Consider the following 24143-nt stretch of genomic DNA (forward strand, 5'->3'; position numbering starts at 1 on the left):
TTGATGTTTTATGTTATATGTTTTATGTTGTTTTATGTTTGATGGTTTACATTGTTTTATGTTTTATGTTGTTTTATGCTTTATTTTATGTTCTGTTTTATGTTGTTTTCTGTTGATTGACGGTTTATGTTGTTTTATGTTTTATGTTGTTTTATGTTATATGTTTTATGTTGTTTTATGTTGTTTTATGTTGTTTTATGTTGTTTTATGTTGTTTGATGTTTTATGTTGTTTTATGTTTATTGGTGTTGATTGGTGTTTTATGCTATGTTCGATGTTTATGTTGATTGTTGTTTTATGTTGTTTATGTTGATGGTTTATGTTGTTTTATGTTATGTTTTATTTTTTTTTATGTTCATTGATGTTTTATATTATGTTCGATGTTTTATGTTGTTTTATGTAATGTTTTATGTTGTTTTATGCTTTATTTTAAGTACTGTTTTATGTTGATTGAAGGTTTATGTTGTTTTATGTTGATTGATGGTTTCCGTTGTTTTATGTTATGTTTTATGTTGTTTTATGTTGTTTGATGTTTTATGTTGTTTTATGTTGATTGGTGTTTTATGTTATGTTCGATGTTTATGTTGATTGTTGTTTTATGTTGTTTATGTTGATGGTTTATGTTGTTTTATGTTTTATTTTTTTTTATGTTCATTGATGTTTTATATTATGTTCGATGTTTTATGTTGTTTTATGTAATGTTTTATGTTGTTTTATGTTGTTTTATGTTGTTTTATGTTGTTTTATGTTGATTGGTGTTTTATGTTATGTTCGATGTTTATGTTGATTGTTGTTTTATGTTGTTTATGTTGATGGTTTATGTTGTTTTATGTTATGTTTTATTTTTTTTTATGTTCATTGATGTTTTATATTATGTTCGATGTTTTATGTTGTTTTATGTAATGTTTTATTTTGTTTTATGTTGTTTTATGCTTTATTTTATGTTCTGTTTTATGTTGATTGAAGGTTTATGTTGTTTTATGTTGATTGATGATTTACATTGTTTTATGTTGTTTTATGTTGTTTGATGTTTTATGTTATATGTTTTATGTTGTTTTATGTTTGATGGTTTACATTGTTTTATGTTTTATGTTGTTTTATGCTTTATTTTATGTTCTGTTTTATGTTGTTTTCTGTTGATTGACGGTTTATGTTGTTTTATGTTTTATGTTGTTTTTTGTTATATGTTTTATGTTGTTTTATGTTGTTTTATGCTTTATATTATGTTCTGTTTTATGTTGATTGATGGTTTACATTGTTTTATGTTATGTTTTATGTTGTTTTATGTTGTTTTATGTTGTTTGATGTTTTATGTTGTTTTATGTTTATTGGTGTTGATTGGTGTTTTATGCTATGTTCGATGTTTATGTTGATTGTTGTTTTATGTTGTTTATGTTGATGGTTTATGTTGTTTTATGTTATGTTTTATTTTTTTTTATGTACATTGATGTTTTATATTATGTTCGATGTTTTATGTTGTTTTATGTAATGTTTTATGTTGTTTTATGTTGTTTTATGCTTTATTTTAAGTACTGTTTTATGTTGATTGAAGGTTTATGTTGTTTTATGTTGATTGATGGTTTCCGTTGTTTTATGTTATGTTTTATGTTGTTTTATGTTGTTTGATGTTTTATGTTGTTTTATGTTGATTGGTGTTTTATGTGATGTTCGATGTTTATGTTGATTGTTGTTTTATGTTGTTTATGTTGATGGTTTATGTTGTTTTATGTTTTATTTTTTTTTATGTTAATTGATGTTTTATATTATGTTCGATGTTTTATGTTGTTTTATGTAATGTTTTATTTTGTTTTATGTTGTTTTATGCTTTATTTTATGTTCTGTTTTATGTTGATTGAAGGTTTATGTTGTTTTATGTTGATTGATGATTTACATTGTTTTATGTTGTTTTATGTTGTTCGATGTTTTATGTTATATGTTTTATGTTGTGTTTTATGTTGTTTTATGTTGTTTTATGTTTTATGTTGTGTTTTATGTTTTATTTTATGTTCTGTTTTATGTTGTTTTATGTTGATTGATGTTTTATGTTGTTTTATGTTATGTTTGATGTTTATGTTGATTGTTGTTTTATGTTGTTTATGTAGATTGATGGTTTATGTTGTTTTATGTTATGTTTTATTTTTTTTATGTTCATTAATGTTTTATATTATGTTCAATGTTTTATGTTATTTTATGTAATGTTTTATGTTGTTTTATGTTGATTGATGGTTTACGTTGTTTTATGTTATGTTTTATGTTGTTTTATGTTGTTTTATGTTGTTTGATGTTTTATGTTGTTTTATGTTGATTGGTGTTTTATGTTATGTTCGATGTTTATGTTGATTGTTGTTTTATGTTGTTTATGTTGATGGTTTATGTTGTTTTATGTTATGTTTTATTTTTTTTTATGTTCATTGATGTTTTATATTATGTTTGATGTTTTATGTTGTTTTATGCTTTATTTTATGTTCTGTTTTATGTTGATTGAAGGTTTATGTTGTTTTATGTTGATTGATGATTTACATTGTTTTATGTTGTTTTATGTTGTTCGATGTTTTATGTTATATGTTTTATGTTGTTTTATGTTGTTCGATGTTTTATGTTATATGTTTTATGTTGTTTTATGTTTTATGTTGTTTTATGTTATGTTTTATTTTTTTTATGTTCATTAATGTTTTATATTATGTTCAATGTTTTATGTTATTTTATGTAATGTTTTATGTTGTTTTATGTTGATTGATGGTTTACGTTGTTTTATGTTGTTTTATGTTGTTTTATGTTGTTTTATGTTGTTTGATGTTTTATGTTGTTTTATGTTGATTGGTGTTTTATGTTATGTTCGATGTTTATGTTGATTGTTGTTTTATGTTGTTTATGTTGATAGTTTATGTTGTTTTATGTTATGTTTTATTTTTTTTTTATGTTCATTGATGTTTTATATTATGTTTGATGTTTTATGTTGTTTTATGCTTTAATTTATGTTCTGTTTTATGTTGATTGAAGGTTTATGTTGTTTTATGTTGATTGATGATTTACATTGTTTTATGTTGTTTTATGTTGTTCGATGTTTTATGTTATATGTTTTATGTTGTGTTTTATGTTGTTTTATGTTGTTTTATGTTTTATGTTGTGTTTTATGTTTTTTTATTTTATGTTCTGTTTTATGTTGTTTTATGTTGATTGATGTTTTATGTTGTTTTATGTTATGTTCAATGTTTTATGTTGTTTTCTGTTGAATGATGGTTTCCATTGTTTTATGTTATGTTTTATGTTGTTTGAAGTTTTATGTTGTTTTATGTTGATTGGTGTTTTATGTTATGTTCGATGTTTATGTCGATTGTTGTTTTATGTTGTTTATGTAGATTGATGGTTTATGTTGTTTTATGTTATGTTTTATTTTTTTTATGTTCATTAATGTTTTATATTATGTTCAATGTTTTATGTTATTTTATGTAATGTTTTATGTTGTTTTATGTTGATTGATGGTTTACGTTGTTTTATGTTATGTTTTATGTTGTTTTATGTTGTTTTATGTTGTTTGATGTTTTATGTTGTTTTATGTTGATTGGTGTTTTATGTTATGTTCGATGTTTATGTTGATTGTTGTTTTATGTTGTTTATGTTGATGGTTTATGTTGTTTTATGTTATGTTTTATTTTTTTTTATGTTCATTGATGTTTTATATTATGTTTGATGTTTTATGTTGTTTTATGTTGTTTTATGCTTTATTTTATGTTCTGTTTTATGTTGATTGAAGGTTTATGTTGTTTTATGTTGATTGATGATTTACATTGTTTTATGTTGTTTTATGTTGTTCGATGTTTTATGTTATATGTTTTATGTTGTTTAATGTTGTTTGATGTTTTATGTTATATGTTTTATGTTGTTTTATGTTTTATGTTGTTTTATGTTATATGTTTTATGTTGTGTTTTATGTTGTTTTATGTTGTTTTATGTTTTATGTTGTGTTTTATGTTGTTTTATGTTGTTTTTTGTTATATGTTTTATGTTGATTGATGGTTTACGTTGTTATATGTTGTGTTTTATGTTGTTTTATGTTGTTTTATGTTGTTTTATGTTTTATGTTCTATGTTATATGTTGTTTTATGTTTGATGGTTTACGTTGTTTTATGTTTTATGTTGTTTTATGCTTTATGTTCTATGTTATATGTTGTTTTATGTTTGAAGGTTTATGTTGTTTTATGTTGATTGATGATTTACATTGTTTTATGTTGTTTTATGTTGTTTGATGTTTTATGTTATATGTTTTATGTTGTTTTATGTTTGATGGTTTACATTGTTTTATGTTTTATGTTGTTTTATGCTTTATTTTATGTTCTGTTTTATGTTGTTTTCTGTTGATTGATGGTTTATGTTGTTTTATGTTTTATGTTGTTTTATGTTATATGTTAAATGTTGTGTTTTATGTTGTTTTATGTTGTTTTATGTTTTATGTTGTGTTTTATGTTGTTTTATGTTGTTTTATGTTTTATGTTCTATGTTATATGTTGTTTTATGTTATATGTTTTATGTTGATTGATGGTTTACGTTGTTATATGTTTTGTTTTATGTTGTTTTATGTTGTTTTATGTTTTATGTTCTATGTTATATGTTGTTTTATGTTTGATGGTTAACGTTGTTTTATGTTTTATGTTGTTTTATGCTTTATTTTATGTTCTGTTTTATGTTGTTTTATGTTGATTGATGTTTTATGTTGTTTTATGTTATGTTCAATGTTTTATGTTGTTTTCTGTTGATTGATGGTTTCCGTTGTTTTATGTTATGATTTATGTTATTCTATGTTGTTTTATGTTTTATGTTGTTTGAAGTTTTATGTTGTTTTATGTTGATTGGTGTTTTATGTTATGTTCGATGTTTATGTTGATTGTTGTTTTATGTTGTTTATGTAGATTGATGGTTTATGTTGTTTTATGTTATGTTTTATTTTTTTTATGTTCATTAATGTTTTATATTATGTTCAATGTTTTATGTTATTTTATGTAATGTTTTATGTTGTTTTATGTTGATTGATGGTTTACGTTGTTTTATGTTATGTTTTATGTTGTTTTATGTTGTTTTATGTTGTTTGATGTTTTATGTTGTTTTATGTTGTTTTATGTTTTATGTTGTGTTTTATGTTGTTTTATGTTGTTTTTTGTTATATGTTTTATGTTGATTGATGGTTTACATTGTTATATGTTCTGTTTTATGTTGTTTTATGTTGTTTTATGTTGTTTTATGTTTTATGTTCTATGTTATATGTTGTTTTATGTTTGATGGTTTACGTTGTTTTATGTTTTATGTTGTTTTATGCTTTATTTTATGTTCTGTTTTATGTTGTTTTATGTTGATTGATGTTTTATGTTGTTTTATGTTATGTTCAATGTTTTATGTTGTTTTCTGTTGATTGATGGTTTCCGTTGTTTTATGTTATGTTTTATGTTATTCTATGTTGTTTTATGTTTTATGTTGTTTGAAGTTTTATGTTGTTTTATGTTGATTGGTGTTTTATGTTATGTTCGATGTTTATGTTGATTGTTGTTTTATGTTGTTTATGTAGATTGATGGTTTATGTTGTTTTATGTTATGTTTTATTTTTTTTATGTTCATTAATGTTTTATATTATGTTCAATGTTTTATGTTATTTTATGTAATGTTTTATGTTGTTTTATGTTGATTGATGGTTTACGTTGTTTTATGTTATGTTTTATGTTGTTTTATGTTGTTTTATGTTTTATGTTGTTTTATGTTATATGTATGTTTTATGTTGTTTTATGTTGTTTGATGTTTTATGTTGTTTTATGTTGTTTTATGTTTTATGTTGTGTTTTATGTTGTTTTATGTTGTTTTTTGTTATATGTTTTATGTTGATTGATGGTTTACATTGTTATATGTTCTGTTTTATGTTGTTTTATGTTGTTTTATGTTTTATGTTCTATGTTATATGTTGTTTTATGTTTGATGGTTTACGTTGTTTTATGTTTTATGTTGTTTTATGCTTTATTTTATGTTCTGTTTTATGTTGTTTTATGTTGATTGATGTTTTATGTTGTTTTATGTTATGTTCAATGTTTTATGTTGTTTTCTGTTGATTGATGGTTTCCGTTGTTTTATGTTATGTTTTATGTTATTCTATGTTGTTTTATGTTTTATGTTGTTTGAAGTTTTATGTTGTTTTATGTTGATTGGTGTTTTATGTTATGTTCGATGTTTATGTTGATTGTTGTTTTATGTTGTTTATGTAGATTGATGGTTTATGTTGTTTTATGTTATGTTTTATTTTTTTTATGTTCATTGATGTTTTATATTATGTTCGATGTTTTATGTTATTTTATGTAATGTTTTATTTTGTTTTATGTTGATTGATGGTTTACGTTGTTTTATGTTATATGTATGTTTTATGTTGTTTTATGTTTTATGTTGTTTTATGTTATATGTATGTTTTATGTTGTTTTATGTTGATTGATGGTTTCCGTTGTTTTATGTTATGTTTTATGTTATTCTATGTTGTTTTATGTTTTAAGTTGTTTGAAGTTTTATGTTGTTTTATGTAATGTTTTATGTTGTTTTATGTTGTTTTATGCTTTATTTTAAGTACTGTTTTATGTTGATTGAAGGTTTATGTTGTTTTATGTTGATTGATGGTTTCCGTTGTTTTATGTTATGTTTTATGTTGTTTTATGTTGTTTGATGTTTTATGTTGTTTTATGTTGATTGGTGTTTTATGTTATGTTCGATGTTTATGTTGATTGTTGTTTTATGTTGTTTATGTTGATGGTTTATGTTGTTTTATGTTTTATTTTTTTTTATGTTCATTGATGTTTTATATTATGTTCGATGTTTTATGTTGTTTTATGTAATGTTTTATGTTGTTTTATGTTGTTTTATGTTGTTTTATGTTGATTGGTGTTTTATGTTATGTTCGATGTTTATGTTGATTGTTGTTTTATGTTGTTTATGTTGATGGTTTATGTTGTTTTATGTTATGTTTTATTTTTTTTTATGTTCATTGATGTTTTATATTATGTTCGATGTTTTATGTTGTTTTATGTAATGTTTTATTTTGTTTTATGTTGTTTTATGCTTTATTTTATGTTCTGTTTTATGTTGATTGAAGGTTTATGTTGTTTTATGTTGATTGATGATTTACATTGTTTTATGTTGTTTTATGTTGTTTGATGTTTTATGTTATATGTTTAATGTTGTTTTATGTTTGATGGTTTACATTGTTTTATGTTTTATGTTGTTTTATGTTGTTTTATGTTTTTTTATGTTTTATGTTCTATGTTATATGTTGTTTTATGTTTGATGGTTTACGTTGTTTTATGTTTTATGTTGTTTTATGCTTTATGTTCTATGTTATATGTTGTTTTATGTTTGAAGGTTTATGTTGTTTTATGTTGATTGATGATTTACATTGTTTTATGTTGTTTTATGTTGTTTGATGTTTTATGTTATATGTTTTATGTTGTTTTATGTTTTATGTTGTTTTATGTTATATGTTTTATGTTGTGTTTTATGTTGTTTTATGTTGTTTTATGTTTTATGTTGTGTTTTATGTTGTTTTATGTTTTATGTTGTGTTTTATGTTGTTTTATGTTGTTTTATGTTATATGTTTTATGTTGATTGATGGTTTACGTTGTTATATGTTTTGTTTTATGTTGTTTTATGTTGATTTATGTTTTATGTTCTATGTTATATGTTGTTTTATGTTTGATGGTTTACGTTGTTTTATGTTTTATGTTGTTTTATGTTTTATGTTGTGTTTTATGTTGTTTTATGTTTTATGTTGTGTTTTATGTTGTTTTATGTTGTTTTATGTTATATGTTTTATGTTGATTGATGGTTTACGTTGTTATATGTTTTGTTTTATGTTGTTTTATGTTTTATGTTCTATGTTATATGTTGTTTTATGTTTGATGGTTTACGTTGTTTTATGTTTTATGTTGTTTTATGTTGATTGGTGTTTTATGTTATGTTCGATGTTTATGTTGATTGCTGTTTTATGTTGTTTATGTTGATGGTTTATGTTGTTTTATGTTATGTTTTATTTTTTTTTTGTTCATTGATGTTTTATATTATGTTCGATGTTTTATGTTGTTTTATGTATTGTTTTATTTAGTTTTATGTTGTTTTATGCTTTATTTTATGTTCTGTTTTATGTTGATTGAAGGTTTATGTTGTTTTATGTTGATTGATGATTTACATTGTTTTATGTTGTTTTATGTTGTTTGATGTTTTATGTTATATGTTTTATGTTGTTTTATGTTTTATGGTTTACATTGTTTTATGTTTTATGTTGTTTTATGTTGTTTTATGTTGTTTTATGTTTTATGTTCTATGTTATATGTTGTTTTATGTTTGATGGTTTACGTTGTTTTATGTTTTATGTTGTTTTATGCTTTATGTTCTATGTTATATGTTGTTTTATGTTTGAAGGTTTATGTTGTTTTATGTTTGATGGTTTACATTGTTTTATGTTTTATGTTGTTTTATGTTTTATGTTATATGTTTTATGTTGTTTTATGTTTGATGGTTTACATTGTTTTATGTTTTATGTTGTTTTATGCTTTATTTTATGTTCTGTTTTATGTTGTTTTCTGTTGATTGACGGTTTATGTTGTTTTATGTTTTATGTTGTTTTATGTTATATGTTTTATGTTGTGTTTTATGTTGTTTTATGTTGTTTTATGTTTTATGTTGTGTTTTATGTTGTTTTATGTTTTATGTTGTGTTTTATGTTGTTTTATGTTGTTTTATGTTATATGTTTTATGTTGATTGATGGTTTACGTTGTTATATGTTTTGTTTTATGTTGTTTTATGTTGTTTTATGTTTTATCTTCTATGTTATATGTTGTTTTATGTTTGATGGTTTATGTTGTTTTATGTTTTATGTTGCTTTATGCTTTATTTTATGTTCAGTTTTATGTTGTTTTATGTTGATTGATGTTTTATGTTGTTTTATGTTGATTGGTGTTTTATGTTATGTTCGATGTTTATGTTGATTGTTGTTTTATGTTGTTTATGTTGATGGTTTATGTTGTTTTATGTTATGTTTTATTTTTTTTTATGTTCATTGATGTTTTATATTATGTTTGATGTTTTATGTTGTTTTATGCTTTATTTTATGTTCTGTTTTATGTTGATTGAAGGTTTATGTTGTTTTATGTTGATTGATGATTTACATTGTTTTATGTTGTTTTATGTTGTTCGATGTTTTATGTTATATGTTTTATGTTGTTTTATGTTGTTCGATGTTTTATGTTATATGTTTTATGTTGTTTTATGTTTTATGTTGTTTTATGTTATGTTTTATTTTTTTTATGTTCATTAATGTTTTATATTATGTTCAATGTTTTATGTTATTTTATGTAATGTTTTATGTTGTTTTATGTTGATTGATGGTTTACGTTGTTTTATGTTGTTTTATGTTGTTTTATGTTGTTTTATGTTGTTTTATGTTGTTTTATGTTGTTTTATGTTGTTTGATGTTTTATGTTGTTTTATGTTGATTGGTGTTTTATGTTATGTTCGATGTTTATGTTGATTGTTGTTTTATGTTGTTTATGTTGATAGTTTATGTTGTTTTATGTTATGTTTTATTTTTTTTTATGTTCATTGATGTTTTATATTATGTTTGATGTTTTATGTTGTTTTATGTTGTTTTATGCTTTATATTATGTTCTGTTTTATGTTGATTGATGGTTTACATTGTTTTATGTTATGTTTTATGTTGTTTTATGTTGTTTTATGTTGTTTGATGTTTTATGTTGTTTTATGTTTATTGGTGTTGATTGGTGTTTTATGCTATGTTCGATGTTTATGTTGATTGTTGTTTTATGTTGTTTATGTTGATGGTTTATGTTGTTTTATGTTATGTTTTATTTTTTTTTATGTACATTGATGTTTTATATTATGTTCGATGTTTTATGTTGTTTTATGTAATGTTTTATGTTGTTTTATGTTGTTTTATGCTTTATTTTAAGTACTGTTTTATGTTGATTGAAGGTTTATGTTGTTTTATGTTGATTGATGGTTTCCGTTGTTTTATGTTATGTTTTATGTTGTTTTATGTTGTTTGATGTTTTATGTTGTTTTATGTTGATTGGTGTTTTATGTGATGTTCGATGTTTATGTTGATTGTTGTTTTATGTTGTTTATGTTGATGGTTTATGTTGTTTTATGTTTTATTTTTTTTTATGTTAATTGATGTTTTATATTATGTTCGATGTTTTATGTTGTTTTATGTAATGTTTTATTTTGTTTTATGTTGTTTTATGCTTTATTTTATGTTCTGTTTTATGTTGATTGAAGGTTTATGTTGTTTTATGTTGATTGATGATTTACATTGTTTTATGTTGTTTTATGTTGTTTGATGTTTTATGTTATATGTTTTATGTTGTTTTATGTTTGATGGTTTACATTGTTTTATGTTTTATGTTGTTTTATGCTTTATTTTATGTTCTGTTTTATGTTGTTTTATGTTGATTGACGGTTTATGTTGTTTTATGTTTTATGTTGTTTTATGTTATATGTTTTATGTTGTGTTTTATGTTGTTTTATGTTGTTTTATGTTGTTTTATGTTTTATGTTGTGTTTTATGTTGTTTTATGTTGTTTTATGTTATATGTTTTATGTTGATTGATGGTTTACGTTGTTATATGTTATGTTTTATGTTGTTTTATGTTGTTTTATGTTATATGTTTTATGTTGATTGATGGTTTACGTTGTTATATGTTATGTTTTATGTTGTTTTATGTTGTTTTATGTTTTATGTTCTATGTTATATGTTGTTTTATGTTTGATGGTTTACGTTGTTTTATGTTTTATGTTGTTTTATGGTTTCGGTTGTTTTATGTTATGTTTTATGTTATTCTATGTTGTTTTATGTTTTATGTTGTTTGAAGTTTTATGTTGTTTTATGTTGATTGGTGTTTTATGTTATGTTCGATGTTTATGTTGATTGTTGTTTTATGTTGTTTATGTAGATTGATGGTTTATGTTGTTTTATGTTATGTTTTATTTTTTTTATGTTCATTAATGTTTTATATTATGTTCAATGTTTTATGTTATTTTATGTAATGTTTTATGTTGTTTTATGTTGATTGATGGTTTACGTTGTTTTATGTTGTTTGATGTTTTATGTTGTTTTATGTTGATTGGTGTTTTATGTTATGTTCGATGTTTATGTTGATTGTTGTTTTATGTTGTTTATGTTGATGGTTTATGTTGTTTTATGTTATGTTTTATTTTTTTTTATGTTCATTGATGTTTTATATTATGTTTGATGTTTTATGTTGTTTTATGTTGTTTTATGCTTTTTTTTATGTTCTGTTTTATGTTGATTGAAGGTTTATGTTGTTTTATGTTGTTTTATGTTATATGTTTTATGTTGATTGATGGTTTACGTTGTTATATGTTATGTTTTATGTTGTTTTATGTTGTTTTATGTTTTATGTTCTATGTTATATGTTGTTTTATGTTTGATGGTTTACGTTGTTTTATGTTTTATGTTGTTTTATGCTTTATTTTATGTTCTGTTTTATGTTGTTTTATGTTGATTGATGTTTTATGTTGTTTTATGTTATGTTCAATGTTTTATGTTGTTTTCTGTTGATTGATGGTTTCGGTTGTTTTATGTTATGTTTTATGTTATTCTATGTTGTTTTATGTTTTATGTTGTTTGAAGTTTTATGTTGTTTTATGTTGATTGGTGTTTTATGTTATGTTCGATGTTTATGTTGATTGTTGTTTTATGTTGTTTATGTAGATTGATGGTTTATGTTGTTTTATGTTATGTTTTATTTTTTTTATGTTCATTAATGTTTTATATTATGTTCAATGTTTTATGTTATTTTATGTAATGTTTTATGTTGTTTTATGTTGATTGATGGTTTACGTTGTTTTATGTTGTTTGATGTTTTATGTTGTTTTATGTTGATTGGTGTTTTATGTTATGTTCGATGTTTATGTTGATTGTTGTTTTATGTTGTTTATGTTGATGGTTTATGTTGTTTTATGTTATGTTTTATTTTTTTTTATGTTCATTGATGTTTTATATTATGTTTGATGTTTTATGTTGTTTTATGTTGTTTTATGCTTTTTTTTATGTTCTGTTTTATGTTGATTGAAGGTTTATGTTGTTTTATGTTGTTTTATGTTATATGTTTTATGTTGATTGATGGTTTACGTTGTTATATGTTATGTTTTATGTTGTTTTATGTTGTTTTATGTTATATGTTTTATGTTGATTGATGGTTTACGTTGTTATATGTTATGTTTTATGTTGTTTTATGTTGTTTTATGTTTTATGTTCTATGTTATATGTTGTTTTATGTTTGATGGTTTACGTTGTTTTATGTTTTATGTTGTTTTATGCTTTATTTTATGTTCTGTTTTATGTTGTTTTATGTTGATTGATGTTTTATGTTGTTTTATGTTATGTTCAATGTTTTATGTTGTTTTCTGTTGATTGATGGTTTCGGTTGTTTTATGTTATGTTTTATGTTATTCTATGTTGTTTTATGTTTTATGTTGTTTGAAGTTTTATGTTGTTTTATGTTGATTGGTGTTTTATGTTATGTTCGATGTTTATGTTGATTGTTGTTTTATGTTGTTTATGTAGATTGATGGTTTATGTTGTTTTATGTTATGTTTTATTTTTTTTATGTTCATTAATGTTTTATATTATGTTCAATGTTTTATGTTATTTTATGTAATGTTTTATGTTGTTTTATGTTGATTGATGGTTTACGTTGTTTTATGTTGTTTGATGTTTTATGTTGTTTTATGTTGATTGGTGTTTTATGTTATGTTCGATGTTTATGTTGATTGTTGTTTTATGTTGTTTATGTTGATGGTTTATGTTGTTTTATGTTATGTTTTATTTTTTTTTATGTTCATTGATGTTTTATATTATGTTTGATGTTTTATGTTGTTTTATGTTGTTTTATGCTTTTTTTTATGTTCTGTTTTATGTTGATTGAAGGTTTATGTTGTTTTATGTTGATTGATGATTTACATTGTTTTATGTTGTTTTATGTTGTTCGATGTTTTATGTTATATGTTTTATGTTGTGTTTTATGTTGTTTTATGTTGTTTTATGTTTTATGTTGTGTTTTATGTTTTATTTTATGTTCTGTTTTATGTTGTTTTATGTTGATTGATGTTTTATGTTGTTTTATGTTATGTTTGATGTTTATGTTGATTGTTGTTTTATGTTGTTTATGTAGATTGATGGTTTATGTTGTTTTATGTTATGTTTTATTTTTTTATGTTCATTAATGTTTTATATTATGTTCAATGTTTTATGTTATTTTATGTAATGTTTTATGTTGTTTTATGTTGATTGATGGTTTACGTTGTTTTATGTTATGTTTTATGTTGTTTTATGTTGTTTTATGTTGTTTGATGTTTTATGTTGTTTTATGTTGATTGGTGTTTTATGTTATGTTCGATGTTTATGTTGATTGTTGTTTTATGTTGTTTATGTTGATGGTTTATGTTGTTTTATGTTATGTTTTATTTTTTTTTATGTTCATTGATGTTTTATATTATGTTTGATGTTTTATGTTGTTTTATGCTTTATTTTATGTTCTGTTTTATGTTGATTGAAGGTTTATGTTGTTTTATGTTGATTGATGATTTACATTGTTTTATGTTGTTTTATGTTGTTCGATGTTTTATGTTATATGTTTTATGTTGTTTTATGTTGTTCGATGTTTTATGTTATATGTTTTATGTTGTTTTATGTTTTATGTTGTTTTATGTTTTATGTTCTATGTTTTATGTTGTTTTATGTTTGATGGTTTACGTTGTTTAATGTTTTATGTTGTTTTATGCTTTATTTTAAGTTATGTTTTATGTTGTTTTATGTTTTATGTTATATGTTTTATGTTGTTTTATGTTTGATGGTTTACGTTGTTTAATGTTTTATGTTGTTTTATGCTTTATTTTAAGTTATGTTTTATGTTGTTTTATGTTATATGTTTTATGTTGATTGATGGTTTACATTGTTTTATGTTGTTTTATGTTTTATGTTGATTGATGGTTTACATTGTTATATTTAATGTTTTATGTTGTTTTATGTTGTTTTATGTTTTATGTTGTTTTATGTTGTTTTATGTTATGTTCGATGTTTATGTTGATGTTATGTTTTATGTTGTTTTATGTTATATGTTTTATGTTGATTGTTGGTTTATGTTGTTATATTTAATGTTTTATGTTGTTTTATGTTGTTTTATGTTTTATGTTGTTTTATGTTGTTTTATGTTATATGTTTTATGTTGTTTTATGTTGTTTTATATTTTATTTTGTGTTTTATGTTGTTTTATGTTGTTTTATGTTTTATGTTGTTTTATGTTATATGTTTTATGTTGATTGATGGTTTACATTGTTTTATGTTGTTTTATGTTTTATGTTGATTGATGGTTTACATTGTTTTATGTTGTTTTATTTTTTATGCTGCGTTTTATGTTGTTTTAGGTTGTTTTATGTTATGTTCGATGTTTATGTTGATGTTATGTTTTATGTTGTTTTATGTTATATGTTTTATGTTGATTGATGGTTTACGTTGTTTTATGTTATGTTTTATGTTGTTTTATGTTGTTTTATGTTGTTTTATGTTTTATGTTATATGTTTTATGTTGTTTTATGTTATATGTTTTATGTTGTTTTATGTTGTTTTATGTTGTTTATGTAGATTGATGGTTTATGTTGTTTTATGTTATGTTATTTTTTGTTTTATGTTGACTGATATTTTATGTTATGTTCAATATTTTATGTTGTTTTATGTAATGTTTTATGTTGTTTTATGTTTTATGTTGTTTTATGTTATGTTTCATGTTGTTTTATGTTGATTGATGGTTTATGTTGTTTTATGTTATGTTTTATTTTTTTTATGTTCATTGATGTTTTATATTATGTTCGATGTTTTATGTTGTTTTATGTTGTTTTATGTTGTTTTATGCTTTATTTTATGTTCTGTTTTATGTTGATTGAAGTTTTATGTTGTTTTATGTTGATTGATGGTTTACGTTGTTTTATGTTATGTTTTATGTTGTTTTATGTTGTTTTATGTTGTTTTATGTTGATTGGTGTTTTATGTTATGTTCGATGTTTATGTTGATTGTTGTTTTATGTTGTTTATGTTGATGGTTTATGTTGTTTTATGTTATGTTTTATTTTTTTTATGTTTATTGATGTTTTATATTATGTTTGTTGTTTTATGTTGTTTTATGTAATGTTTTATGTTGTTTTATGCTTTATTTTATGTTCTGTTTTATGTTGATTGAAGGTTTATGTCGTTTTATGTTGATTGATGTTTTATGTTGTTTTACGTTATGTTCAATGTTTTCTGTTGTTTTCTGTTGATTGACGGTTTATGTTGTTTTATGTTTTATGTTGTTTTATGTTATATGTTTTATGTTGTGTTTTATGTTGTTTTATGTTGTTTTATGTTATATGTTTTATGTTGATTGATGGTTTACATTGTTTTATGTTATGTTTTATGTTGTTTTATGTTTTATGTTATATGTTTTATGTTGTTTTATGTTATGTTCAATGTTTTATGTTGTTTTCTGTTGATTGACGGTTTATGTTGTTTTATGTTTTATGTTCTATGTTTTATGTTGTTTTATGTTTGATGGTTTACGTTGTTTAATGTTTTATGTTGTTTTATGCTTTATTTTAAGTTATGTTTTATGTTGTTTTATGTTATATGTTTTATGTTGATTGATGGTTTACATTGTTTTATGTTGTTTTATGTTTTATGTTGATTCATGGTTTACATTGTTATATTTAATGTTTTATGTTGTTTTATGTTGTTTTATGTTTTATGTTGTTTTATGTTGTTTTATGTTATGTTCGATGTTTATGTTGATGTTATGTTTTATGTTGTTTTATGTTATATGTTTTATGTTGATTGTTGGTTTATGTTGTTATATTTAATGTTTTATGTTGTTTTATGTTGTTTTATGTTTTATGTTGTTTTATGTTGTTTTATGTTATATGTTTTATGTTGTTTTATATTTTATTTTGTGTTTTATGTTGTTTTATGTTGTTTTATGTTGTTTTATGTTATATGTTTTATGTTGATTGATGGTTTACATTGTTTTATGTTGTTTTATGTTTTATGTTGATTGATGGTTTACATTGTTTTATGTTGTTTTATGTTTTATGCTGCGTTTTATGTTGTTTTAGGTTGTTTTATGTTATGTTCGATGTTTATGTTGATGTTATGTTTTATGTTGTTTTATGTTATATGTTTTATGTTGATTGATGGTTTACGTTGTTTTATGTTATGTTTTATGTTGTTTTATGTTGTTTTATGTTTTATGTTATATGTTTTATGTTGTTTTATGTTATATGTTTTATGTTGTTTTATGTTGTTTTATGTTGTTTATGTAGATTGATGGTTTATGTTGTTTTATGTTATGTTATTTTTTGTTTTATGTTGACTGATATTTTATGTTATGTTCAATATTTTATGTTGTTTTATGTAATGTTTTATGTTGTTTTATGTTTTATGTTGTTTTATGTTATGTTTCATGTTGTTTTATGTTGATTGATGGTTTATGTTGTTTTATGTTATGTTTTATTTTTTTTATGTTCATTGATGTTTTATATTATGTTCGATGTTTTATGTTGTTTTATGTTGTTTTATGTTGTTTTATGCTTTATTTTATGTTCTGTTTTATGTTGATTGAAGTTTTATGTTGTTTTATGTTGATTGATGGTTTACGTTGTTTTATGTTATGTTTTATGTTGTTTTATGTTGTTTTATGTTTTATGTTGTTTTATGTTGATTGGTGTTTTATGTTATGTTCGATGTTTATGTTGATTGTTGTTTTATGTTGTTTATGTTGATGGTTTATGTTGTTTTATGTTATGTTTTATTTTTTTATGTTTATTGATGTTTTATATTATGTTTGTTGTTTTATGTTGTTTTATGTAATGTTTTATGTTGTTTTATGCTTTATTTTATGTTCTGTTTTATGTTGATTGAAGGTTTATGTCGTTTTATGTTGATTGATGTTTTATGTTGTTTTATGTTATGTTCAATGTTTTCTGTTGTTTTCTGTTGATTGACGGTTTATGTTGTTTTATGTTTTATGTTGTTTTATGTTATATGTTTTATGTTGTGTTTTATGTTGTTTTATGTTGTTTTATGTTATATGTTTTATGTTGATTGATGGTTTACATTGTTTTATGTTATGTTTTATGTTGTTTTATGTTTTATGTTATATGTTTTATGTTGTTTTATGTTATGTTCAATGTTTTATGTTGTTTTCTGTTGATTGACGGTTTATGTTGTTTTATGTTTTATGTTCTATGTTTTATGTTGTTTATGTTGATGGTTTACGTTGTTTAATGTTTTATGTTGTTTTATGTTGTTTATGTTGATGGTTTATGTTGTTTTATGTTATGTTTTATTTTTTTTATGTTTATTGATGTTTTATATTATGTTTGTTGTTTTATGTTGTTTTATGTAATGTTTTATGTTGTTTTATGCTTTATTTTATGTTCTGTTTTATGTTGATTGAAGGTTTATGTCGTTTTATGTTGATTGATGTTTTATGTTGTTTTATGTAATGTTCAATGTTTTCTGTTGTTTTCTGTTGATTGACGGTTTATGTTGTTTTATGTTTTATGTTGTTTTATGTTATATGTTTTATGTTGTGTTTTATGTTGTTTTATGTTGTTTTATGTTATATGTTTTATGTTGATTGATGGTTTACATTGTTTTATGTTATGTTTTATGTTGTTTTATGTTTTATGTTATATGTTTTATGTTGTTTTATGTTATGTTCAATGTTTTATGTTGTTTTATGTTATATGTTTTAAGTTGTTTTATGTTGATTGATGGTTTACATTGTTTTATGTTATGTTTTATGTTGTTTTATGTTGTTTGATGTTTTATGTTGTTTTATGTTGATTGGTGTTATGTTATGTTCGATGTTTATGTTGATTGTTGTTTTATGTTGTTTATGTTGATTGATAGTTTACGTTGTTTTATGTTTTATGTTGTTTTATGTTATATGTTTTAAGTTGTTTTATGTTGATTGAAGGTTTACGTTGTTTTATGTTTTGTTTTATGTTGTTTTATGTTGATTGATGTTTTATGTTGTTTTATGTTGATTGGTGTTTTATGTTATGTTCGATGTTTATGTTGATTGTTGTTTTATGTTGTTTATTTTGATTGATGGCTTATGTTGTTTCATGTTATGTTTTATTTTTTTTTATGTTCATTGATGTTTTATATTATGTTCGATGTTTTATGTTGTTTTATGTAATGGTTTATGCTTTATTTTACATCATGTTTTATGTTGTTTATGTTGATTGATAGTTTACGCTGTTTTATGTTATATGTTGTTTTATGTTGTTTTATGTTGATTTATGGTTTATGTAATTTTATGTTTTATGTTGTTTGATGTTTTATTTTATGTTCTGTTTTATGTTGTTTGATGTTTTATATTTTGTTCGATGTTTTATGTAGTTTTATGTAAAGTTTTATGCTTTATTTTATGTCATGTTTTATGTTGTTTATGTTGATTGATAGTTTACATTGTTTTATGTTATATGTTGTTTTATGTTGATTGATGTTTTATGTTATGTTCAATCTTTTATGTTGTTTTATGTAATGTTTTATGTTGTTTTATGCTTTATTTTATGCTTTGTTTTATGTTGTTTTATGTTGTTTGACAGTTTATGTTGTTTTATGTTATGTTTTATGTTTTTTAGGTTCATTGATGTTTTATATTATGTTCGATGTTTTATGTTGTTTTATGTAATGTTTTATGCTTTATTTCATGTCATGTTTTATGTTTTTATGTTGATTGATAGATTACGTTGTTTGATGTTATATGTTGTTTTATGTTGATTGATGTTTTATGTTATGTTCAATCTTTTATATTGTTTTATGTAATGTTTTATGTTGTTTTATGTTTTATGTTGTTTTATGTTATGTTTTATGTTGTTTTATGTTGATTGATGGTTTATGTTGTTTTATGTTATGTTTTATGTTTTTTTAGGCTCATTGATGTTTTATATTATGTTCGTTGTTTTATGTTGTTTTATGTAATGTTTTATGCTTTATTTTATATCATGTTTTATGTTGTTTATGTTGATTGATAGTTTACGTTGTTTTATGTCATATGTTTTTTTATGTTGATTGATGTTTTATGTTATGTTCAATCTTTTATATTGTTTTATGTAATGTTTTATGTTGTTTTATGTTTTATGTTGTGTTTTATGTTGTTTTATGTTGTTTTATGTTGTTTTATGTTGTTTGATGATTTATGTTGTTTTATGTTGATTGATGGTTTACGTTGTTTTATGTTATGTTTTATGTTGTTTTATGTTGTTTTATGTTTTATGTTATATGTTTTATGTTGTTTTATGTTTGATGGTTTACGTTGTTTAATGTTTTGTGTTGTTTTATGCTTTCTTTTAAGTTCTGTTTTATGTTGTTTTATGTTGATTGATGGTTTACGTTGTTTTATGTTATGTTTTATGTTGTTTTATGTTGTTTTATGTTGTTTTATGTTTTATGTTATATGTTTTATGTTGTTTTATGACACAGCTCAAGTCCTGCTTCTCCAGTGGGGAGAAGCAAATATCGGCAGCTAGAGGAGGCGCTATCACCTACCCTCCAACATGACCCGTTCCATTAGGTACAAAACACTTTGCTCCTGGACTTTCCAGCTAATGTATGATTGCAATCACCTGTGTTGAACTAGTTAATTGATGAGACAGGTGTTTCCCCACAGGTGACTGCAATCATAAATTAAAAAGGAAGTCCAGGAGCAGAGCATTTTGTATCTAATGGAACGGGTCATGTTGGAGGGTCTGGTATCACTCAACGGTAAGTGACCTATCCCCTTAGTAATACCTGTGACACTCAGCGCTGCCATAGGTGTCTATGGCAGCGCTAAGTGCCTCAGGTGCAGTGCGATATTGTAGCCTGCACTTAGCGCTGGCAGGTTGCAGGCAGAGAAAATCCCTTTAGTACATACTGAGAAGCGATATGTACAGGGATTTTCTCTGCCTTTAGCGTTTTCCCCCTTTTCTCCCCTTAGTAAATAGACCCCCAAGTGTGTTGCGTGCCAGCGGTCACTAGATGGCGCCTGATGGAGCAATTCAATTATTGCTCAATTCAGGCATGCACAGTCACTGGCACTGACATTTCTACTCACAGCCCCCTGAGCTGGCCAGTAGCAATGACCAAAAAGTGACCCATTCAGCACACAAAACGGGACCTTTCACTGGTGCAACAATGTCCCGTGTATTTTGATGGGCTGCTATCTAGTATATATCATGCATTATTTTAAATATCAAGGATATTTAACATTAACCTAGTACTAGAGATACCACAGCAATAACTATCACTTCACTGCCATGATCATCACCAGGACAGCCTCTTATCATAGCTTCTGTCGGCAACAGATCTTTGTACATAACCCTAGAAAAAAACATTTCTAAATGCTGCGATATGCGGCAACCAGGAAATAGGCTTGTACTGCATGTCTTAGATTTGACTATCAGAATGTCGGCAGTCAGAATTCAGATGCCGAAATCCAGACAGGAGTCTGAATCCCGCCTCCAGAATCCCGACCACTGACATCCCGATGGTGAGTTTTAAGGTTAGGGTTAGGCACTAGGGAAAGGATTAGGGTTAGGCTGCATAAAGGGAGGGTTAGGGTTAGGCTGCATTTAGGCTGCAGGTGGGGAGGGTTCGGTTGTGGAAAAGGTCGGTTGGGGGAGGACTAGGGTAAGGGTTAGTATACTTACAAAATTATGTTGAGATTCTGGCTGGCGGCATGCGGACCACCAGTATCCCGTACCCAACCCTTAGATCTTTACTCATGATTTCTGGCTCCTTACCTGTTGTCGGCCGCTTGGGTTGTGTTCTGTTCACATTCACATAGGTATTTTCCTCATCTACCAGATAAGTAGCCCCTACAAAATAAAAGGAGTCAGTAAGGGTAGTTCATGAACCCAGAAAATCAGAGACCCCCTAAGGGAGATGAATCAAAAGAAGACAGGTGGAGAAGTTTCCTAATTAAATGATAGCTACAGTAAGTATATGATTGTTTGCTCTAAGCAAATTCTTCACTTGTCCTCTTTAGAAGGTTTGATACATCTCCCCCTCAGTATTTTACATAATTGCCCCCATTTGTATGCTTTTCTATACAAAGGGATAAGGAATTCATACATTCTGATTTTTGGAACTGATCCTGAAAAATAATTTGTGGCTCCTTTTCCTGGATTCATTGGTCTGGCATGATCACGGGGGGCGGGGCTTAGCATCGGTGGGGGGTAGCAGCGACGGTGGGTCGGCGCATGCGCGGGCTCTTAGCCGAGGTATTTTTTCCAAAAATACCGCGACTAGAGTGCGGATGGGATCCGCAGGGACAGAGCTTTATCGCAAGCTCTGTCCCTGCAAGAGATTTATAGTAAATCCCTGTGATATTGCCTGAATTCGCAATGCAAATTCACTCAGTAGTATCACACTACAATCCGCATTCAATATGCAGATTGTAGTAAATAGAGCCCATGATCTGTTATAAGTGGATACTCACATATTCACATATGTGTGAGGACCAATATTACCCTGCTACCACAGCTGTACTGTCCTGAAGAAACTAATCCCTGCTACCACAGCAGTACTGTCCTGAAGAAACTACACACTGCTACCACAGCAGTACTGTCCTGAAGAAACTAATCCCTGCTACCACAGCAGTACTGTCCTGAAGAAACTAAACCCTGCTACCACAGCAGTACTGTCCTGAAGAAACTACACACTGCTACCACAGCAGCACTGTCCTGAAGAAACTAAACCCTGCTACCACAGCAGTACTGTCCTGAAGAAACTAATCCCTGCTACCACAGCAGTACTGTCCTGAAGAAACTACACACTGCTACCACAGCAGCACTGTCCTGAAGAAACTAAACCCTGCTACCACAGCAGTACTGTCCTGAAGAAACTAATCCCTGCTACCACAGCAGTACTGTCCTGAAGAAACTACACACTGCTACCACAGCAGTACTGTCCTGAAGAAACTAAACCCTGCTACCACAGCAGTACTGTCCTGAAGAAACTACACACTGCTACCACAGCAGCACTGTCCTGAAGAAACTAAACCCTGCTACCACAGCTGTACTGTCCTGAAGAAACTAATGCCTGCTACCACAGCAGTACTGTCCTGAAGAAACTACACACTGCTACCACAGCAGTACTGTCCTGAAGAAACTAAACCCTGCTACCACAGCAGTACTGTCCTGAAGAAACTACACACTGCTACCACAGCAGCACTGTCCTGAAGAAACTAAACCCTGCTACCACAGCTGTACTGTCCTGAAGAAACTAAACCCTGCTACCACAGCAGTACTGTCCTGAAGAAACTAAACCCTGCTACCACAGCAGCACTGTCCTGAAGAAACTACACACTGCTACCACAGCAGCACTGTCCTGAAGAAACTAAACCCTGCTACCACAGCTGTACTGTCCTGAAGAAACTAAACCCTGCTACCACAGCAGTACTGTCCTGAAGAAACTACACACTGCTACCACAGCAGCACTGTCCTGAAAAAACTACACACTGCTACCACAGCAGCACTGTCCTGAAGAAACTACACACTGCTACCACAGCAGCACTGTCCTGGAGAAACTACACACTGCTACCATAGCAGCACTGTCCTGAAGAAACTAAACCCTGCTACCACAACTGTACTGTCCTGAAGAAACTAAACCCTGCTACCACAGCAGTACTGTCCTGAAGAAACTACACACTGCTACCACAGCAGCACTGTCCTGAAGAAACTAAACCCTGCTACCACAGCTGTACTGTCCTGAAGAAACTAAACCCTGCTACCACAGCAGTACTGTCCTGAAGAAACTACACACTGCTACCACAGCAGCACTGTCCTGAAGAAACGAAACACTGCTACCAAAGCAGTACTGTCCTGAAGAAGCTACACACTGCTACCACAGCAGTACTGTCCTGAAGAAACGAAACACTGCTACTACAGCAGTACTGTCCTGAAGAAACGAAACACTGCTACTACAGCAGTATTGTCCTGAAGAAGCTACACACTGCTACTACAGCAGTACTGTCCTGAAGAAGCTACACACTGCTACTACAGCAGTACTGTCCTGAAGAAACTACACACTGCTACCACAGCAGCACTGTCCTGAAGAAGCTACACACATTATCGTTCATATCGTGCATTTTTTATCGTACCGTGTGTACACACTTATATTCAAATATTCAGAAATACTGGATTTTCTTAGCGTGACTGAGATAGTGACACCTTTGCTTTTTGATGGTTCAATGTAAACAAACTTTATCTAATGCGCAACATTATTAAAAATATTGTATAACATCATCTTCAGGCTGTGTATATAAGGTGTATATGAAACAAATGAATTTCGTATATGTACACAAACTTTGTTTGATGCACAAAAGTATTAAAAAATATTGTATAAAATTACCTGCAGGCTGTGTGTATTATTATTATTATTATAATTTATTTATATGCCATCACAAGTATTCCGCAGCGCCTTACAAAGTACATAAACAAATTGTTGACAAGCGACTTGCAGAACAATACAATACAGGACCAGGACATGGATAATATATATTGCTACATTAGCGACCATAACACCCAGATAAGCAACAGAGCATAAGTAACCAAGCATTAGGTGCCCTAGTGGTGAGTAAGAAGTAGATGAAACTAAAGTAGGGAGAAGCACAAGAGGGCAGATAAAGTATATTGTGTATGAGGTGTATACACAGGTATTCAGATTCGGGTCCCATCCCTAAGGTATCTCGTTATGGTAAAATGCACGTGACACTACACCAATAGTCCCTCTTGTCGACATTTCAGCTTTAATAACTTTCGTCAGGTTATTAAGACTGAAACGTTGACAAGAGGGATTATTGATGTAGTGTCACCTGCAATTTTTTTTGTGACCTAACAAGACCTGTGAGTGCCGCAGATTCCCCCTGCTTGTATACTTTATCTCTGAGGGCACCCAGGCATGTACTGACTGTGGAGGAGTGCCAGCTACCTGCTTTTGTATATATATATATATATATATATATATATATAAAATAAACAAGGATAGTGCAGTCGTGAGAAT

At 25.9% G+C, this 24143-nt stretch overlaps 1 protein-coding gene across 1 annotated transcript in view; it reads right to left on the reverse strand.

Moving 5' to 3' along the window:
* LOC148515102 (hepatic lectin-like) overlaps positions 1-24143 on the reverse strand; it is a 144442-nt gene that overhangs the window by 115385 nt on the left and 4914 nt on the right. The window contains exon 2 of the mRNA XM_088480449.1: positions 20882-20956. Within this exon, the coding sequence (XP_088336575.1) occupies positions 20882-20956 (75 nt within the window). The remainder of the gene's footprint in view (positions 1-20881; positions 20957-24143) is intronic.

This window comes from Taudactylus pleione, unplaced genomic scaffold, assembly GCF_031769625.1.
Source record: "Taudactylus pleione unplaced genomic scaffold, aTauple2 ptg000253l, whole genome shotgun sequence".
NCBI classification, from domain to species: Eukaryota; Metazoa; Chordata; class Amphibia; order Anura; family Myobatrachidae; genus Taudactylus; species Taudactylus pleione.